The sequence below is a fragment of the Elaeis guineensis genome, chromosome 9 (assembly GCF_000442705.2).
Source record: "Elaeis guineensis isolate ETL-2024a chromosome 9, EG11, whole genome shotgun sequence".
NCBI classification, from domain to species: domain Eukaryota; kingdom Viridiplantae; phylum Streptophyta; class Magnoliopsida; order Arecales; family Arecaceae; genus Elaeis; species Elaeis guineensis.
Window position 1 is genome coordinate 86,970,387 of NC_026001.2, and position 13,090 is coordinate 86,983,476.

General features: G+C 35.3%; 1 protein-coding gene across 4 annotated transcripts; it reads left to right on the forward strand.

Moving 5' to 3' along the window:
- The first annotated feature begins 1,587 nt into the window (after nucleotides 1-1,587).
- Nucleotides 1,588-12,348, forward strand: LOC105051150 (uncharacterized). Of its 4 annotated transcripts, XR_833160.3 has the most exons (17): nucleotides 1,588-1,857; nucleotides 2,005-2,045; nucleotides 2,668-2,784; nucleotides 4,544-4,606; nucleotides 4,723-4,833; nucleotides 6,056-6,139; nucleotides 6,226-6,344; nucleotides 6,437-6,538; nucleotides 7,103-7,219; nucleotides 7,367-7,432; nucleotides 7,670-7,736; nucleotides 7,858-7,911; nucleotides 7,977-8,066; nucleotides 8,311-8,370; nucleotides 8,445-8,483; nucleotides 9,703-10,002; nucleotides 12,024-12,348. XR_833160.3 is itself a non-coding variant. In XM_010931459.3 (16 exons), the coding sequence occupies exons 2-16, from the start codon at nucleotides 2,028-2,030 to the stop codon at nucleotides 9,820-9,822; spliced, it is 1,227 nt and encodes a 408-aa protein (XP_010929761.1). In that variant the 5' UTR covers nucleotides 1,588-1,857; nucleotides 2,005-2,027; the 3' UTR covers nucleotides 9,823-10,158. The 4 variants fall into 4 exon arrangements, 3 of the variants coding, with proteins under 3 accessions (XP_010929761.1, XP_010929762.1, XP_010929763.1); XM_010931459.3 differs by lacking the exon at nucleotides 12,024-12,348 and having other exon boundaries at nucleotides 9,703-10,158; XM_010931460.4 differs by lacking the exon at nucleotides 12,024-12,348 and having other exon boundaries at nucleotides 8,311-8,367; nucleotides 9,703-10,158.
- Nucleotides 12,349-13,090: the final 742 nt, after the last annotated feature.

The following is a 13,090-nucleotide window of genomic DNA, read 5'->3' on the forward strand; positions in this document are numbered from 1 at the left end:
AATAAAATAAAAAAATAAAAAAATGATAAGAAATTGCAATACTTTCTAAATAATTTTTTGAAGCAAGACTGCTCTACGACGCATTGTCGATAAATATCAGCAACCATTTCCTAACATACTAAATAAAAAACACTAATATGTCATGAGATCAACACATTGGCATCCTTTTCTAAAAAAAATGCTTTTAGGTCAGGTTTACTAATATTAATGATCAGAGCTTGTTAACCAAAAAATTATTACCAACTATGTTGTATTTCTATTGTTTTAATGTTCGTTTCTCTTTTAACCCTCCATATGAAACAATGTTTTACTCTTGTTGCTTGTAAAACAACATAATTATATGTTAATAGGCATAAGTTTGCATAGAATAAAGCATAAGTTTGTATGGTTATATAACATTCAAGGCACTAAAATGTAAATGGAACATGGTCCAGGATGAATTATTAAATTTTAGTCAAGGGCTAGAAATATTATTTTATCTGTAAAATTTGTAAGATTTCAGTTTAAAAGTTATGGAATCTTTAAACTATGGTAAATAATCTTCAAGATTTTTTTTATCTGTTCAGAAGATCTATATAAAAAATTTATACTTTATTCATGATGACATACATGCATGGACTTATTAGCGCAAGCCCAAGTTTTTAAGTAATTGTTTCTACCAAAATTTTTTCTTGGGATATCTAATTGAAATAAGGAATTAAAAAGGTTTTTGATTATCCACCATCCAAAATGTCCATCAAGGTCCTTTATGGTGTTTTGCATGAAATTTTTTTTTTAATATTTCAAAAAAAAAGGAAAGTATGAACTTTTTATTTTTTGGGCAGAAAAAAGCACGTAGACTTCTTAAAAATCACCTATTATATAGTACTACCATTGTGAACTTTTATATAAAATTATCCATTTTAGGACTTAGTGAATTAGTAATTTCTTTTTTTACATAAATACACATATTATTTTAGTTGATAATTTCTGACTGTGAATGGAAATATAATACAAGTCAATGCCCATTCAAAATTATCCTTATTGGGTAAAAATTCAATACTAATTTTAACATCATCAATTTTTTTTCCCAAAAAGAGACATATTTATTGTAAATGATACTAAGTATAGTCCTTTTCTACTAATTTTAATAATTCACTATACTTATTTTTATCATAGAAGCTTTAAAGCTCTAATTAGTGTCAATTTATAAAACTTACATTATTGAAGCGCGCTGACCGGTCACCAGCTCCCCCACCCACACTCATGCGGCGCATTACGAAACCACACGCTTAGTGGGCCCACATTTGCCGGGTCCCACGAATTCTCACCATTCACCCACCACCTTCGGATCGGGGTTGTATCCTTCTCACGGAAGAAGGATTAGCCATCCTTCGAGAATCCTAACCGTTGGATCATCCAGTGTCCGATTGACGATCTGTACATGTGTCCGACTGACTAATTTGAAATGCTTTGAGAGCTGAGCAACTGTCGATCCAACGGTCTCAAGTCGCGAAGGAAGCTGTATCTTTTGTTCGTGTGAGGGATACAACCACGTTCCACCACCCTGACCCTCCTTTAAAAACAGAGCGTGACGGCTGGGAAAGCGAAAGAAAGAAAGAACTGTGGTCGACCGAGTCTTCCAGTTCACTCTTCCTCCCTCGGTGGAGTTACCATTAGCAGTCGCCGGAGACCTAAAACCCGCCACCCCGCCACCACCTCCTCTCCTCCTCCGCCGCCGGGTTGTTCCCTCTTTGTTTTCGGTACCCTTCTTCCTCTCTTCAAACCCCCAAAACCCCCAGTCGAAACTAATCCCTTTGGAACCTGTAACCCATCTAGAAATTCGTCCTCTCCTTTTTGGAGTTAGGTTTGCTTCTGGTGAGAGCTTCCTTTCTTTTCTTTTTTCATTTGTTATCTGGTTTATTTTGGTATTGATTAGATTTCTCGGTTGAGCTACTAGCTTCGTGGAGCTCTTTTTCAGAAGGTTTGTTTTTTCCTTGTGGGTTTTGTTTGTTTTGCATGTAGTTGGGGAGATTTTCCAAGGAAAGATGAGGCTGCCTAATCTTGTAAGTGGTTCTAACTCATCTCCATCCGTATGTTCGTTTCTGGTTTCCAGTGTTCTAAATTATTCTTCAATTCATTTGTTTAATGTTCGGTGGTCTCTATTGTGATGTATAAATATTCATTTTTTGATGTCAATGGTTTCCTTTCCTGCAAAAAATTGGTTTTGGATTCTTTCTAGATAGGTAAGTGGATCTAAGTTCAGTAGTTCCGAGAGATTCTGCGTCAAAACTATACATATTAGTTGTTAATTGATGAGCAGCAGCGAAATTATCACTTTACGTTATGCATCTGTAGCGACAATATTGGATTTTGGGCATGTTGCATAATAGCATTGTTGGAAACCCCAGTGATTAGTAAGCTAATATTCTTTTTTTGTTTAGTACTGACCACAAAATAATTGAGCAAATCGTTTTCTGGTGTGAATTATTAGTGTTCGATTTATTTCTTATACCATCCTATCTAACTGTTTGATATATGAAAATATTGTTTTTGTTTGACTGCGAACTTACAGTTGAGAAATCATCCTGCAAGAATCTCTAGTTTGTGATTACACATTTTGTGTGTGTGCTCATTCTCTTTCCATTTGAGGCTGAGATGTCTTTCTCTGTCTTATTTTCCTGGCAGGGTTCTATGCTCACAGATACTGGAGACAAGAGAGCATATTTTTGCAGCTTTCTCCTTCTGGGTGCTGTCCTTGGTTTAGCCTGCCTTGTTGGGACTCCCTCTTTTGTTAGTAACAAAGTATGGATCAGTTTCGCACTTTTGTGGATTATCTATATTGTCACTTTTTGGGAACCCAATAGTTTTATATCATCTCTGCATAGAAAAGTGTTTTGATTGCTCATATATTTTTATGTTGTATTCTGCATGACATTTCCATTCTTAAATGAAATGGTCTTCTATCATGAATTTCTGTTAACAATTTGCTTCTGAAAGGAAAACATGGTTGATCACTTCATTATCTGACTCGAAATGTTTGCGAGATTATGATGTCAATTTACCATGTATACTTAACTTTGATTCTCAAAAGTCATAATCTTACTACTTCAAACTATTTTTTGGTGAATGATATTTTGTGTCTCAGAATACTTGAGTCATATATCCATCACCTTTATTTGTGCACCAAGGCAACGCCTACATCAACATATGGAAATTCTGTAACAGCCTAAGTTTGTATTGCATGAAGGTGATGCCTGCACAGTGCAAAGCTAAATTCTGAAACACTGATTACTACACTCAAACAGGCATGTAGGCCCCAAAGAAATGGACAATGATGTAAAAACAATGGAGTTAATTTGTTGGTAACAGGGTGCAGAAATCAGTGTTTCATAGATGGGTTCTTGAAACATTTCTCTACCTACAAATATAACCATTCAATTATTAGACACGGCACAAACGAGGTGCATTTCTGACTTTTCATCGTATTGTCAAGTAAATAGCTGGTGATAGTGATATCTTATGTGGCATAATTTTGATGTTGATAATGAAAGGAAATTTCTTAAAGATATTGAGACATAGTGTGCCTTCTAGATGTACTATACAGCATGCTGCAACCAGTTAACCGGGCAAAATCTTGAAGGATCTATTGTCCCCCGCTTAATAAAGCCGTATTTTGATGATTTGCTTGCTTCTGACTTTTCAGTATATGTCCCACATAACTTGCTGCATACTGTGTGTTCTACATTTTGGTTATGCAGAGGTTCTTTTAAAGTAAATTATGTTATAACTTCTGCTTTACTGTGTCTCTTGTTTAGTATATGAATTTCCTAGTTCTAGGTTTGAGCTATTAAGATAGCAACTAGAAAGCCTGATAATGGTCAGTGCTTTAGGAATCAAAACCAGTTTTATGGTGCTCTACTATTGGTAGCCTTCCAAGTGCCTAATATTTGGTATTTGTGCAAGCTAAAATTTTTCTGAAATTTAGAGACTGGAGCAAGCATCAGATTGAGTGCACTTCTCACTAGCCTGTGAAACCAATGCACACCTACCCATCTCGCATGTTGTGGGCATGATACATCACTAGAGGTTTCATGTATACAACAGAACTTTTACATACCATCCATGTATAACTCATTCAAAGAAATGATTTCATCAATGTATCATCTTTTGCTACTCTCTTGGTTTGCATATTTGGTTCTATTTGCTCTTGATGACTGCGTGATCGCATTCTGCTATATAGTATGCTTTTAGTCCTGACTGCAATGGAGCTAGGAGGTGCTGCTTCATTTTCTGAGTTTTTTTTTTGCTATCTTTTTCTTTCTCTCTCTTATTTTTGGGTGGCTTGCCTACTTCTGATAGTGATTACCCTAAAGAAAAAACAAAAAGGAAATTTCTTGGAAAAATTTTCCTCCTTGCTGGAAGTTTCTCGACTCTTTACTGTTCTGAATGCAGATATCCATCACCAGTAATTATAAGTACATCATGTATTCATGTATTAGATTAATATGTCATAAAGTACAATTTAGTTTTTAAGGAATTAATATTAAGCTCCACTATTCAGGGAATAATGTTAGGATGGGGAGCAATGGAGCCAACTCAGAATAAATCGTCCACTTCATGCAAGGTTTGCCATATTATACAGCTTGATTTAGAAATCTATCTTATCATCTTAATCCTGGGAGTTTGCTCTTTTTATAATGAGAGCTAGATTATATTGCTCATTCTTCTGCTGGTTTTCAGACTCAATGCAAACCTTCAGGGAGTGAGCCATTGCCTAATGGCATTGTTAGCAGGACATCAAACTTAGAAATGCAACCAATGTGGGGATCTCTACACACTCAAAAGGAAAAGGTGCGAGAAATCAACCTATAGTTTTTATTCATGGATTGCATTTCAAATGTTGCATGTCATTGTATATACTTTATACCACATTATATGGACTATGGAGTGTGCTTGCATGAATGGGATACGTATATCGTTAGATTAGCTAAAATGATTTTCATTACTTACCCTCAAGCATCGAAGTGATAGAATGTGGTTCTCCTATGGTGTTAAAATATAGACTTAACTGGTCTATGTATGGTTTGTCCCAGATTATTTATGAATGAACAGGTGACTGAATTGTGACTCCATCTTTGGTTTGTTCTGTTTCTATACATGCCCTAATAGTTATGAAATGATGGGTGGCTGAAATTATCACCGCCTAGATACTTGTGTAATCATTGTATGATGGATAAGTAAATTAAAAATGAAACACAACTAAAAAATCATATGCATGGTTCATGAGCACTAGGACACAGTTCCATTGATACTGATAAAATGATGCTTGTTTTGATTTTATACTCTTCTCGTGGATATGCTTATATATGCGAAAGAAAACAAGACCATTGTCCAAATTTTACTACTTTAAACCTAAATGTTTGTCCTAGAAATATGGCAGGACTTTGCAACTTGATGGCCATATTTTCATATAATGTTTGCCTTATAGTTTTCTGAGAGATTGATAGTGATGTGGAAGCATGATGTGTGGTGCAAAAATTAACTAGTTATTGAAAGGACACCCTTCAGAACACATGTTAACAGCTGAAGCTGATATACCAATTGAAATAAGTCAATGGGATATGTCAGAGGAAATTTGCGATTTTGCATTGTTGATATCTGCTTAGAATCAAAACCATCACTTTTGAGAGAAAGCATGTAAAACTGAAGAACATCTGGAACAGCCCTGCAGACCAAAAAAATATTTCTTTCTATAACTTCTCCGATTGGCCTTCTCCACAATCTTTAACCATGAGGAGACTTGATGGTATAAATCACTATTACTGTAGTGCTTTTCATAACATTTTTCTTTAATATCATATTTTTTTTATAAAAAGGGTAAAACTCTTATACATTTATATCTGATTGTCAGTAATAAAACTAGGTTGATAAAGGGAGTTTCAGCCCTTGCTATTGCCATAACATGATTTTTTTTTTTTTAATATCGATGGCCTTATAATGGGTGTAATATCAGATTGTGGTTAATTGTATCTATTTTTTTTCATAAATGCTCTCATTAAAATGTTTAAACCAGCACGTAGCAAAGGCGTCTCAGAGCTTGTTGGCCATGGCAGTTGGAATAAAGCAAAAAACAGTTGTGGATCAAATTGTTGAGAAGGTATAATCCCTTTGAATGCCTTTTGTCTTCTTCTCAGCATGTCAATAGTCCATTTATGGATGATTGTTTGGTCTGTTATGTTTCAGTTTTTCTCCAGCAATTTCACTATAATGCTTTTCCATTATGATGGTGTGGTGGATGAGTGGAGAGACTTACAATGGAGTGATAGTGCCTTACATGTCTCTGCAATCAATCAAACAAAATGGTATGTCTACTTCACTCAGTTACTTGCAAGTCTTAATTGAGCTTTTGCTATTCAGGTATCTAAACCATGTTTAATATCATATTACGTGGAAGGTGGTTTGCGAAGCGTTTTTTACATCCAGATATAGTTGCTGAGTACAATTATATATTCCTTTGGGATGAAGATCTTGGAGTAGAGCACTTTCATCCTGGACGGTATGAGCTCTCATGTAATAAGTGTATAGGAAGTATGCCTTGATTCACGACTGTCAATTTATTTTGGATCTCAATCAAGTAGTATATGAGACTTCTCAGAGTTCTTAACATCTTTTAGGCATGATCTTTTCCTTTAATTTATGTTTCTTGTCATCCTTCCTCTTTTTCTGCACTTACTTTAATGAAACATTGTTTATTCTATTTCTGACAACTACTTTCTGTTGGTTTTGCTTTCAATTCTGAGAAATTGCTTTTTTGCATTTTAGGCAGTTGGTTGTGATAAATCAAAATCTCCAATTGGAGAACCTGTATATCATTTCTTCATCCTGCCTACAATGCTAGTTTTTGACCATTTCTGGTTTAGCATTCCTTTTGTTTGAATTCTTCATATTCATGTGTTTTCCCTTTTTTGTAATTTATGTAAATACAGAATAAAAGTTTTCTTCCTTGTTTGATCCTTTTATTGGGTGTGAAACCATAATATCAAGCCGAGTATATGTCAATTTCTTTTCAAGTTTTGTACTTGAATTTCACCTGTTAAAGAAGCATATTTGACTTTTACAGTTATATATCAATCATTGAGAGGGAAGGGTTAGAGATATCACAACCTGCATTGGACGTTGCTAAATCAGAGGTGCATCATCAAATCACTGCACGTGGGAGGCAAGGAGATGTGCACAGGTCCGGTCTTAGTAATTATTAGGAGCTGTTCATTTTCACTGTTGGCTTATACTTGTGTTTTCAATAAATCACTCTTATGTTACTAATGCCTATCTTTAGTCATTTTACAAAAAAAAAATGTAAGAAATTAGTGTTTTGTATTAACAGAAGAATTTACAAGTCGAGAGGTGGTGGGAGGTGTTATGAGAACAGTACTGCACCTCCGTGCACAGGGTATGGATTTTTTTTGTGTTTCATGCCTCTCCTTTTTTTATCATGTTAGTAGCATGCAGCTATGAATTGCTCATGTTAGCATTGCTTGGTGAAATAGCAGGTATTTGCCCATGTTACTCATTCTTATTGCATAAATCGCTATCTCCATGTTTTCTTAAATTTAGTTAGACCCTTCTCTGCACCTAAAGCAATGAAGTAGTTACTGTGAGTCTTTGACTAGTGGGAACAATTTTGCAGGTGGGTAGAGATGATGGCTCCCGTGTTCTCAAGAGCTGCATGGCGTTGTGTGTGGTATATGATCCAGGTGGATTGCTGTATATTATTGTGTTTCTCATTTTCATTTCATACTGCCATCTTTTTACCTTGAGACTGCAACAAATAAAATCAAGTCTCAAGATTTTTCTTCTTCCTGATCCTTTTTGCAGAATGATTTGATTCATGCATGGGGCCTAGACATGAAGCTTGGTTACTGTTGTCAGGTATTGATTCGTTCAAAGATGTGTATTTATACTGTTATAAATAAATGTCTAATGTTCTTTAATAGGGTGATCGAACGAAAAATGTTGGAGTGGTGGACAGTGAATATATAGTTCATATGGGTACACCTACACTTGGTGGTTTTGATGAGAACAAGGTAAGATATCAAATCTTTTCCTGATCTTGTGGAATGTTGATGAATCCCCAATTACAACCTGCATCATAATCTCATACTAATTTACTTTGAATATGTTGAGTTTTTCATGGGTGCTTGATCATTGGTGGTCTTGTTCCTTTTGTCTTAACTATTCATTTTTCAACCAGCTGGTCTTGAATCCTGCGTGAATTGATTTGGTTCCACATTTCTGGTTGTCTGACTGGCATTATGGTCTATTATGCAGTCAAATGCAGAACAACGTGGTCATGCTCCTGTATCTGAGTCATCTTACTTGGGAACAGTGGTAGGGGGTTTTCATTCCTCAGTCCACAAATTCGATCTTTCAGCCAAACTAATTGCTGTTATCTGATCCTGCAGGTCCCTCATGGATCATCTGGTGTTAAGGATAGATATGCAGTAAGTACAAAGGTTTCTATCCTTGATTGTTTGGGAATGATTCATTCAACAACCCACATTTGTGTGCTTTTTGTGTAGTTTGCCAAATTGATTTAGGTAGTCAACATTGATCCCTCCACATGCATGGTCCAGGACTGGGGAAGGGGGGGGTGTGTGTTTTTGTGGGGTTGGGTGTTTTCTTTTTTTCTTTTGTTGGGGGGGGGGTGTGGGGAGGGGGGAGATGGAGGGTTGTTAAGCATAACATACATGGTTCTTGTTGTTAGTCAACAAGAGCCATAAAATGTGAAATGCGGACGTATCTATAGTTACTGTTGCATACAACTTTTCTTTTTTTCTTGGTAATCTGCTTTGGTGACCAAACAACATACCGTGCAAGCATATCATGCCAGCCAATCTGTGATAAGCTGTTGCCATTGCAAAATTTATATATAAGCCTGTACCTCTTTCAACCACCCCAATGGCCTATTGTATGCCATTCAATGCCTAAAGTGTTCGAGCCATGCTTTGTGACCATAAAGGAGTTGGTTTACTATCTTGAAGTCAATTGTAGCCAATGTATTCCATACTACCGATCTCTTTTTTATGAGTTACTTCCTCTGCAGCGATCATTTTGCACTCAAGCATTATTTACTGCTTTAAAGACTGCTGTGATGACCTTGGCTGAAGGATCTCCGATTGCTTCATGTACCCAATTATTGCCCTCTCTTCTGTAGGAATCATCCAAATTCAAGTCGAGAAACTGAGTTGGTTGAGAGATCAATTTCCTTTCAGCTCAGGGCTAAACTATTCGTTTCTTCCTTCAACTGATATTCCTGTAATTGGCCCTTCCTAAAGAACTCATAAAATTTTAATTTGTGGCAGCATGAACAACGGTTCATCCAGAATTACTTTTACATTCTTACATTTTCTCTGAATGGTTGCTTTGTTCTTCAAATCATCGAGAAATTCTTCTATTGTTGTGATCCTAGGGTTATCTGAAGTCAGAACCTTGACCTCAAAATTGTCGAAGTCCTTATCAACCAAAGGCATCTGCCAAAACTCATGCTCGTTATCTGATCAATTAATTCTAGATTTATATTCTTTGTCTGACTTTTCATATGCTTCATGAACATTTCATTAGCTTTCTGCATTTCCCATTAATTTCATACTCTATATTGCTGAATCCAAAACCTGTGACTATTATCTTAGGATTATTAGTTTGATAGGTTCTTATATGCAGGTAAGGCGCCGGTCTTATGTTGAACTTAGGATTTTCCTAACAAGATGGAAAAATGCAGTGGCAGAGGATCAGTGCTGGAATGATCCATATCCTGAAGCAGGAAAGAAATTGAAGTATTGAACAGATAGTATGGCTTTGTCTTACCGGCTTGCCTTGGGCTCCGAAAGTTCGCTCAGACCATACACCAGACTAGTTGATGCAAACATGGAACATCTGCAGAAGTGTACAGTGAAGTATGAGAGACAGCATAGGATGCAAGTACTGGTGTAAGCCAAAAAGTTTTCAGTCAAGTTGATACTTGTAAGTCCATAGTTAACAGTTAACAGGGATGTTTTAAAATTAACAAATATAATTGTATCATATATTCTTTCTCGGTACAACATTTTGTACCTTTCTATTTTGCCTTGTATATACAAAATCCTTATAGTTTTGTGTTATCAAGAACTTTTTTAGACATGTATTTAAGCTTCATGGATATTATTACCATTTATTATCAGGCTGGGATTTGTCATCCTGAACTTGGTAGAACACTGTAGATGAGCAGTTGTTTTCATTGATTTTTTTGGTAATTTCATGGTTGATGTTTCCTTTGTATGATGACCTCATTGCCTTTGAAGTGCATATTCTTGAAATAATCTCATCAAGCTTGCACAATGACATTCATTATAAGAACCTTATAGCTTCTCTAATCATCATCATCATTATAAGAAATTCTACAAAGACCAAAGTGGGATCTCTCCCAACCAAAACATCCTGGTGTATGTAGGTCAGCCAATAGGCTCATGTGGCTCACTTAATTGAGGTAGCTCACTTTTAGAAACAGGCTACATGGGGTGCACATATTGTCATGTTGGGCAACAATGCCTCCTGCATCATCAACACACAGTCCTATTTAATCCACTCCATGCCATATGCATGCACCCACTAGGGTGCTGGAATCCTCAAGCTGTTGTAAACCAGCAAGGTACCAAACCATCTAGAACATGTGCTGCTGCTTACATCCACTAGTGTTTCTATAACCTTTGATCCTATTCATTCCTATTGAATCCACTCATTCCAATGGTGTTGTTCATTGAATACTGATAAACTATAAGTTTATTGAATATTGCAATGCATATTGTTTTCTTGATTGCTATAAGCTGCTCAAGCATGAGAGCTTCTTACTTCAAAGGGATAAAGAAAAAAGGCAAAGACTGTCCTCATTCAGGCTCTCCAATAGGATTAATTTTGAACATGCTTCAGGTTTCTTCACAGAAAAGGTTACATATGTTTATGTTGGTTGCAGGTTGTAGTTCTGAATATAGTCTTTTATTAATATTAAAGACCCACCGTCCATGGCTAGAAACAATTAATCATTGTGATTTGTTATATATGATAGCTGTAACATTTTTGAAGTACATGACGAGAGATTGGATACAATATATTGTCATGTAGCTGATATTTTGCAGCCTACGTAGCTTAGGGCATTTGGAGCCTCTCCACCATCTAAACGTCATCCCGTAATGCACTTTATTAGAAGTAGGCCTTGCTGCTGTCATGGTAATTCCAAATTGCAACTCCTTGCCAATCAGTCTAAAAGAAAGTCTAAACAACAAAATGCAAGTAAATATAAGAATGCATTTGAAAAAATGAAATTGCTTTCTTTGAATGCCTTGATAAATTTCTATTAAAGTTTTTAGCAATTGTGTTTTCTATCAAGTTTCTAGCTCTTGTAATAGTTCATTTATTAATAGAGGGCATAAATAAATAAAGCTATATTGTATCATTAAGCTTCATCAGCCAGGTACTTAGATGCTAAGAAGAGCTCTAGAAAGAGAGGAATCTATTAGTGCAAAGAACCTTGTTCGATGAAGCTTTTACATCTGTCTGCCCAAAGTTTCTGATGACTAGGGGTTTGATTATGCCATATTGCTTTCAAAATTAAATGCATGCTTATATTTCATGAACATGAACTAGAATCTGGAAATTTTGTTTATGAACCTTCTTTTTGGTCCCCTATTCCAATGATCATAGGCTTCTAGACTGCTCTATTCAATTAAGACTATGCTTTGTTTATTTATTAATGGTTTCAATGACGTTAAAGATTGGACTTATGAGACTCAATCTCTTGCTAAGCCTTGTACAACAAGGTGAATTTTATTGCTAACTATTAAAAAAAATTAGCAAATCTATGATATTTTCTGCTGTGACATTACATTCTCAAAGTTCTACCCTGAACAAATCTATAAAAACAAGTAAAAAAATAGCTATATTATAATGCACATTTTATTTATTTATTTTTGATGTCATCACATTTTTTTTTCTTGTAATCTGCTTGACAGGAACATTTCTGAATAAAGGAGATGCACCCTCATCAATTCATTTTGAAAAAAATTATGAAAGAGAATGCAAATCTACAGTTGATCTGGTAGTTTTCTTTTCTTCCTTCTTATACTTTCTCAATATATCTAAAGATATAAGGTTGCCACAAAATCTTATGTACAAGTCAGATAAATCTAAACAGCGGCTTCGGCATTTTGTTCTCTATTGCAACTTTATATACTATATAATGATCATGGAAGCTTCTGTTGTTATATTCTATCTGGACACTATGTATTGCTTCCTTTGTTTAGTACTAAAAGAGCCAATAGAACAGATTTCCTAAAATCTTTAATTATGCGAGAAGCTCATCAAGAAATTACCATACGGTTGAATTGAAAGAAATTTTGTTTGTATAGCAGATACAATACTAGAAACATTGTGATCAAATGATGCATAGATATCATAGAATGATTAGTCATCTGATGAACAATATCCTTCTTAAGAATAGCTCTCTATTTATTACTGTGTATGCCCGAAATTCTTCTTATTTATGGTCTATTTTCAATACCTTGATCCCTTCTTCAATTAGAATTCATCTCAAATTTTTTCTGATTAACTGATTAATTGCTAACCGTATCGATCTTGTTTCTTTTTACAAAAGATGTATATGCATCTATTGTAAAAGCATCTATTTTATTGAATTCTCGATTATGCACATGAAATCCATGAAGTTATGGAATTATATTTTCTATCTTTGAACTTTTTCTTTAGCAAGTTACGACCAAAGAATTCCCAAAGTCCAAATTGAAGGCTTCAAAATCTAAATCAACAGAAAGGTTATAGCAATATTTTCAAACTTATAAAGTCTCAAGACAAAAGTTAAAAGAAAAAGATTTATTCGTTAGTCCTTATTTGTGGCTTTACAAGTTGTAAAACAACAACTGCCAATCGCATTCGTTTCAATATTTGGAAAGGTTGAGGGTATATTTCGGGTATATTTCAGAGGAACAATATGATCTGATAACTGATTTTTTTAGGGGCGGAGAGAGAGAGAGAGAGAGAGAGAGTTTGAACCTGGGTGGCCACT

Excerpts from the sequence above, each read along its gene's own strand:
- LOC105051150 (XM_010931459.3), top strand. Across the intron at positions 4,834-6,055 it reads TACACACTCAAAAGGAAAAG|CACGTAGCAAAGGCGTCTCA; the intron begins GTGCGAGAAATC and ends TGTTTAAACCAG. Across the intron at positions 7,433-7,669 it reads ACTGCACCTCCGTGCACAGG|GTGGGTAGAGATGATGGCTC; the intron begins GTATGGATTTTT and ends ACAATTTTGCAG.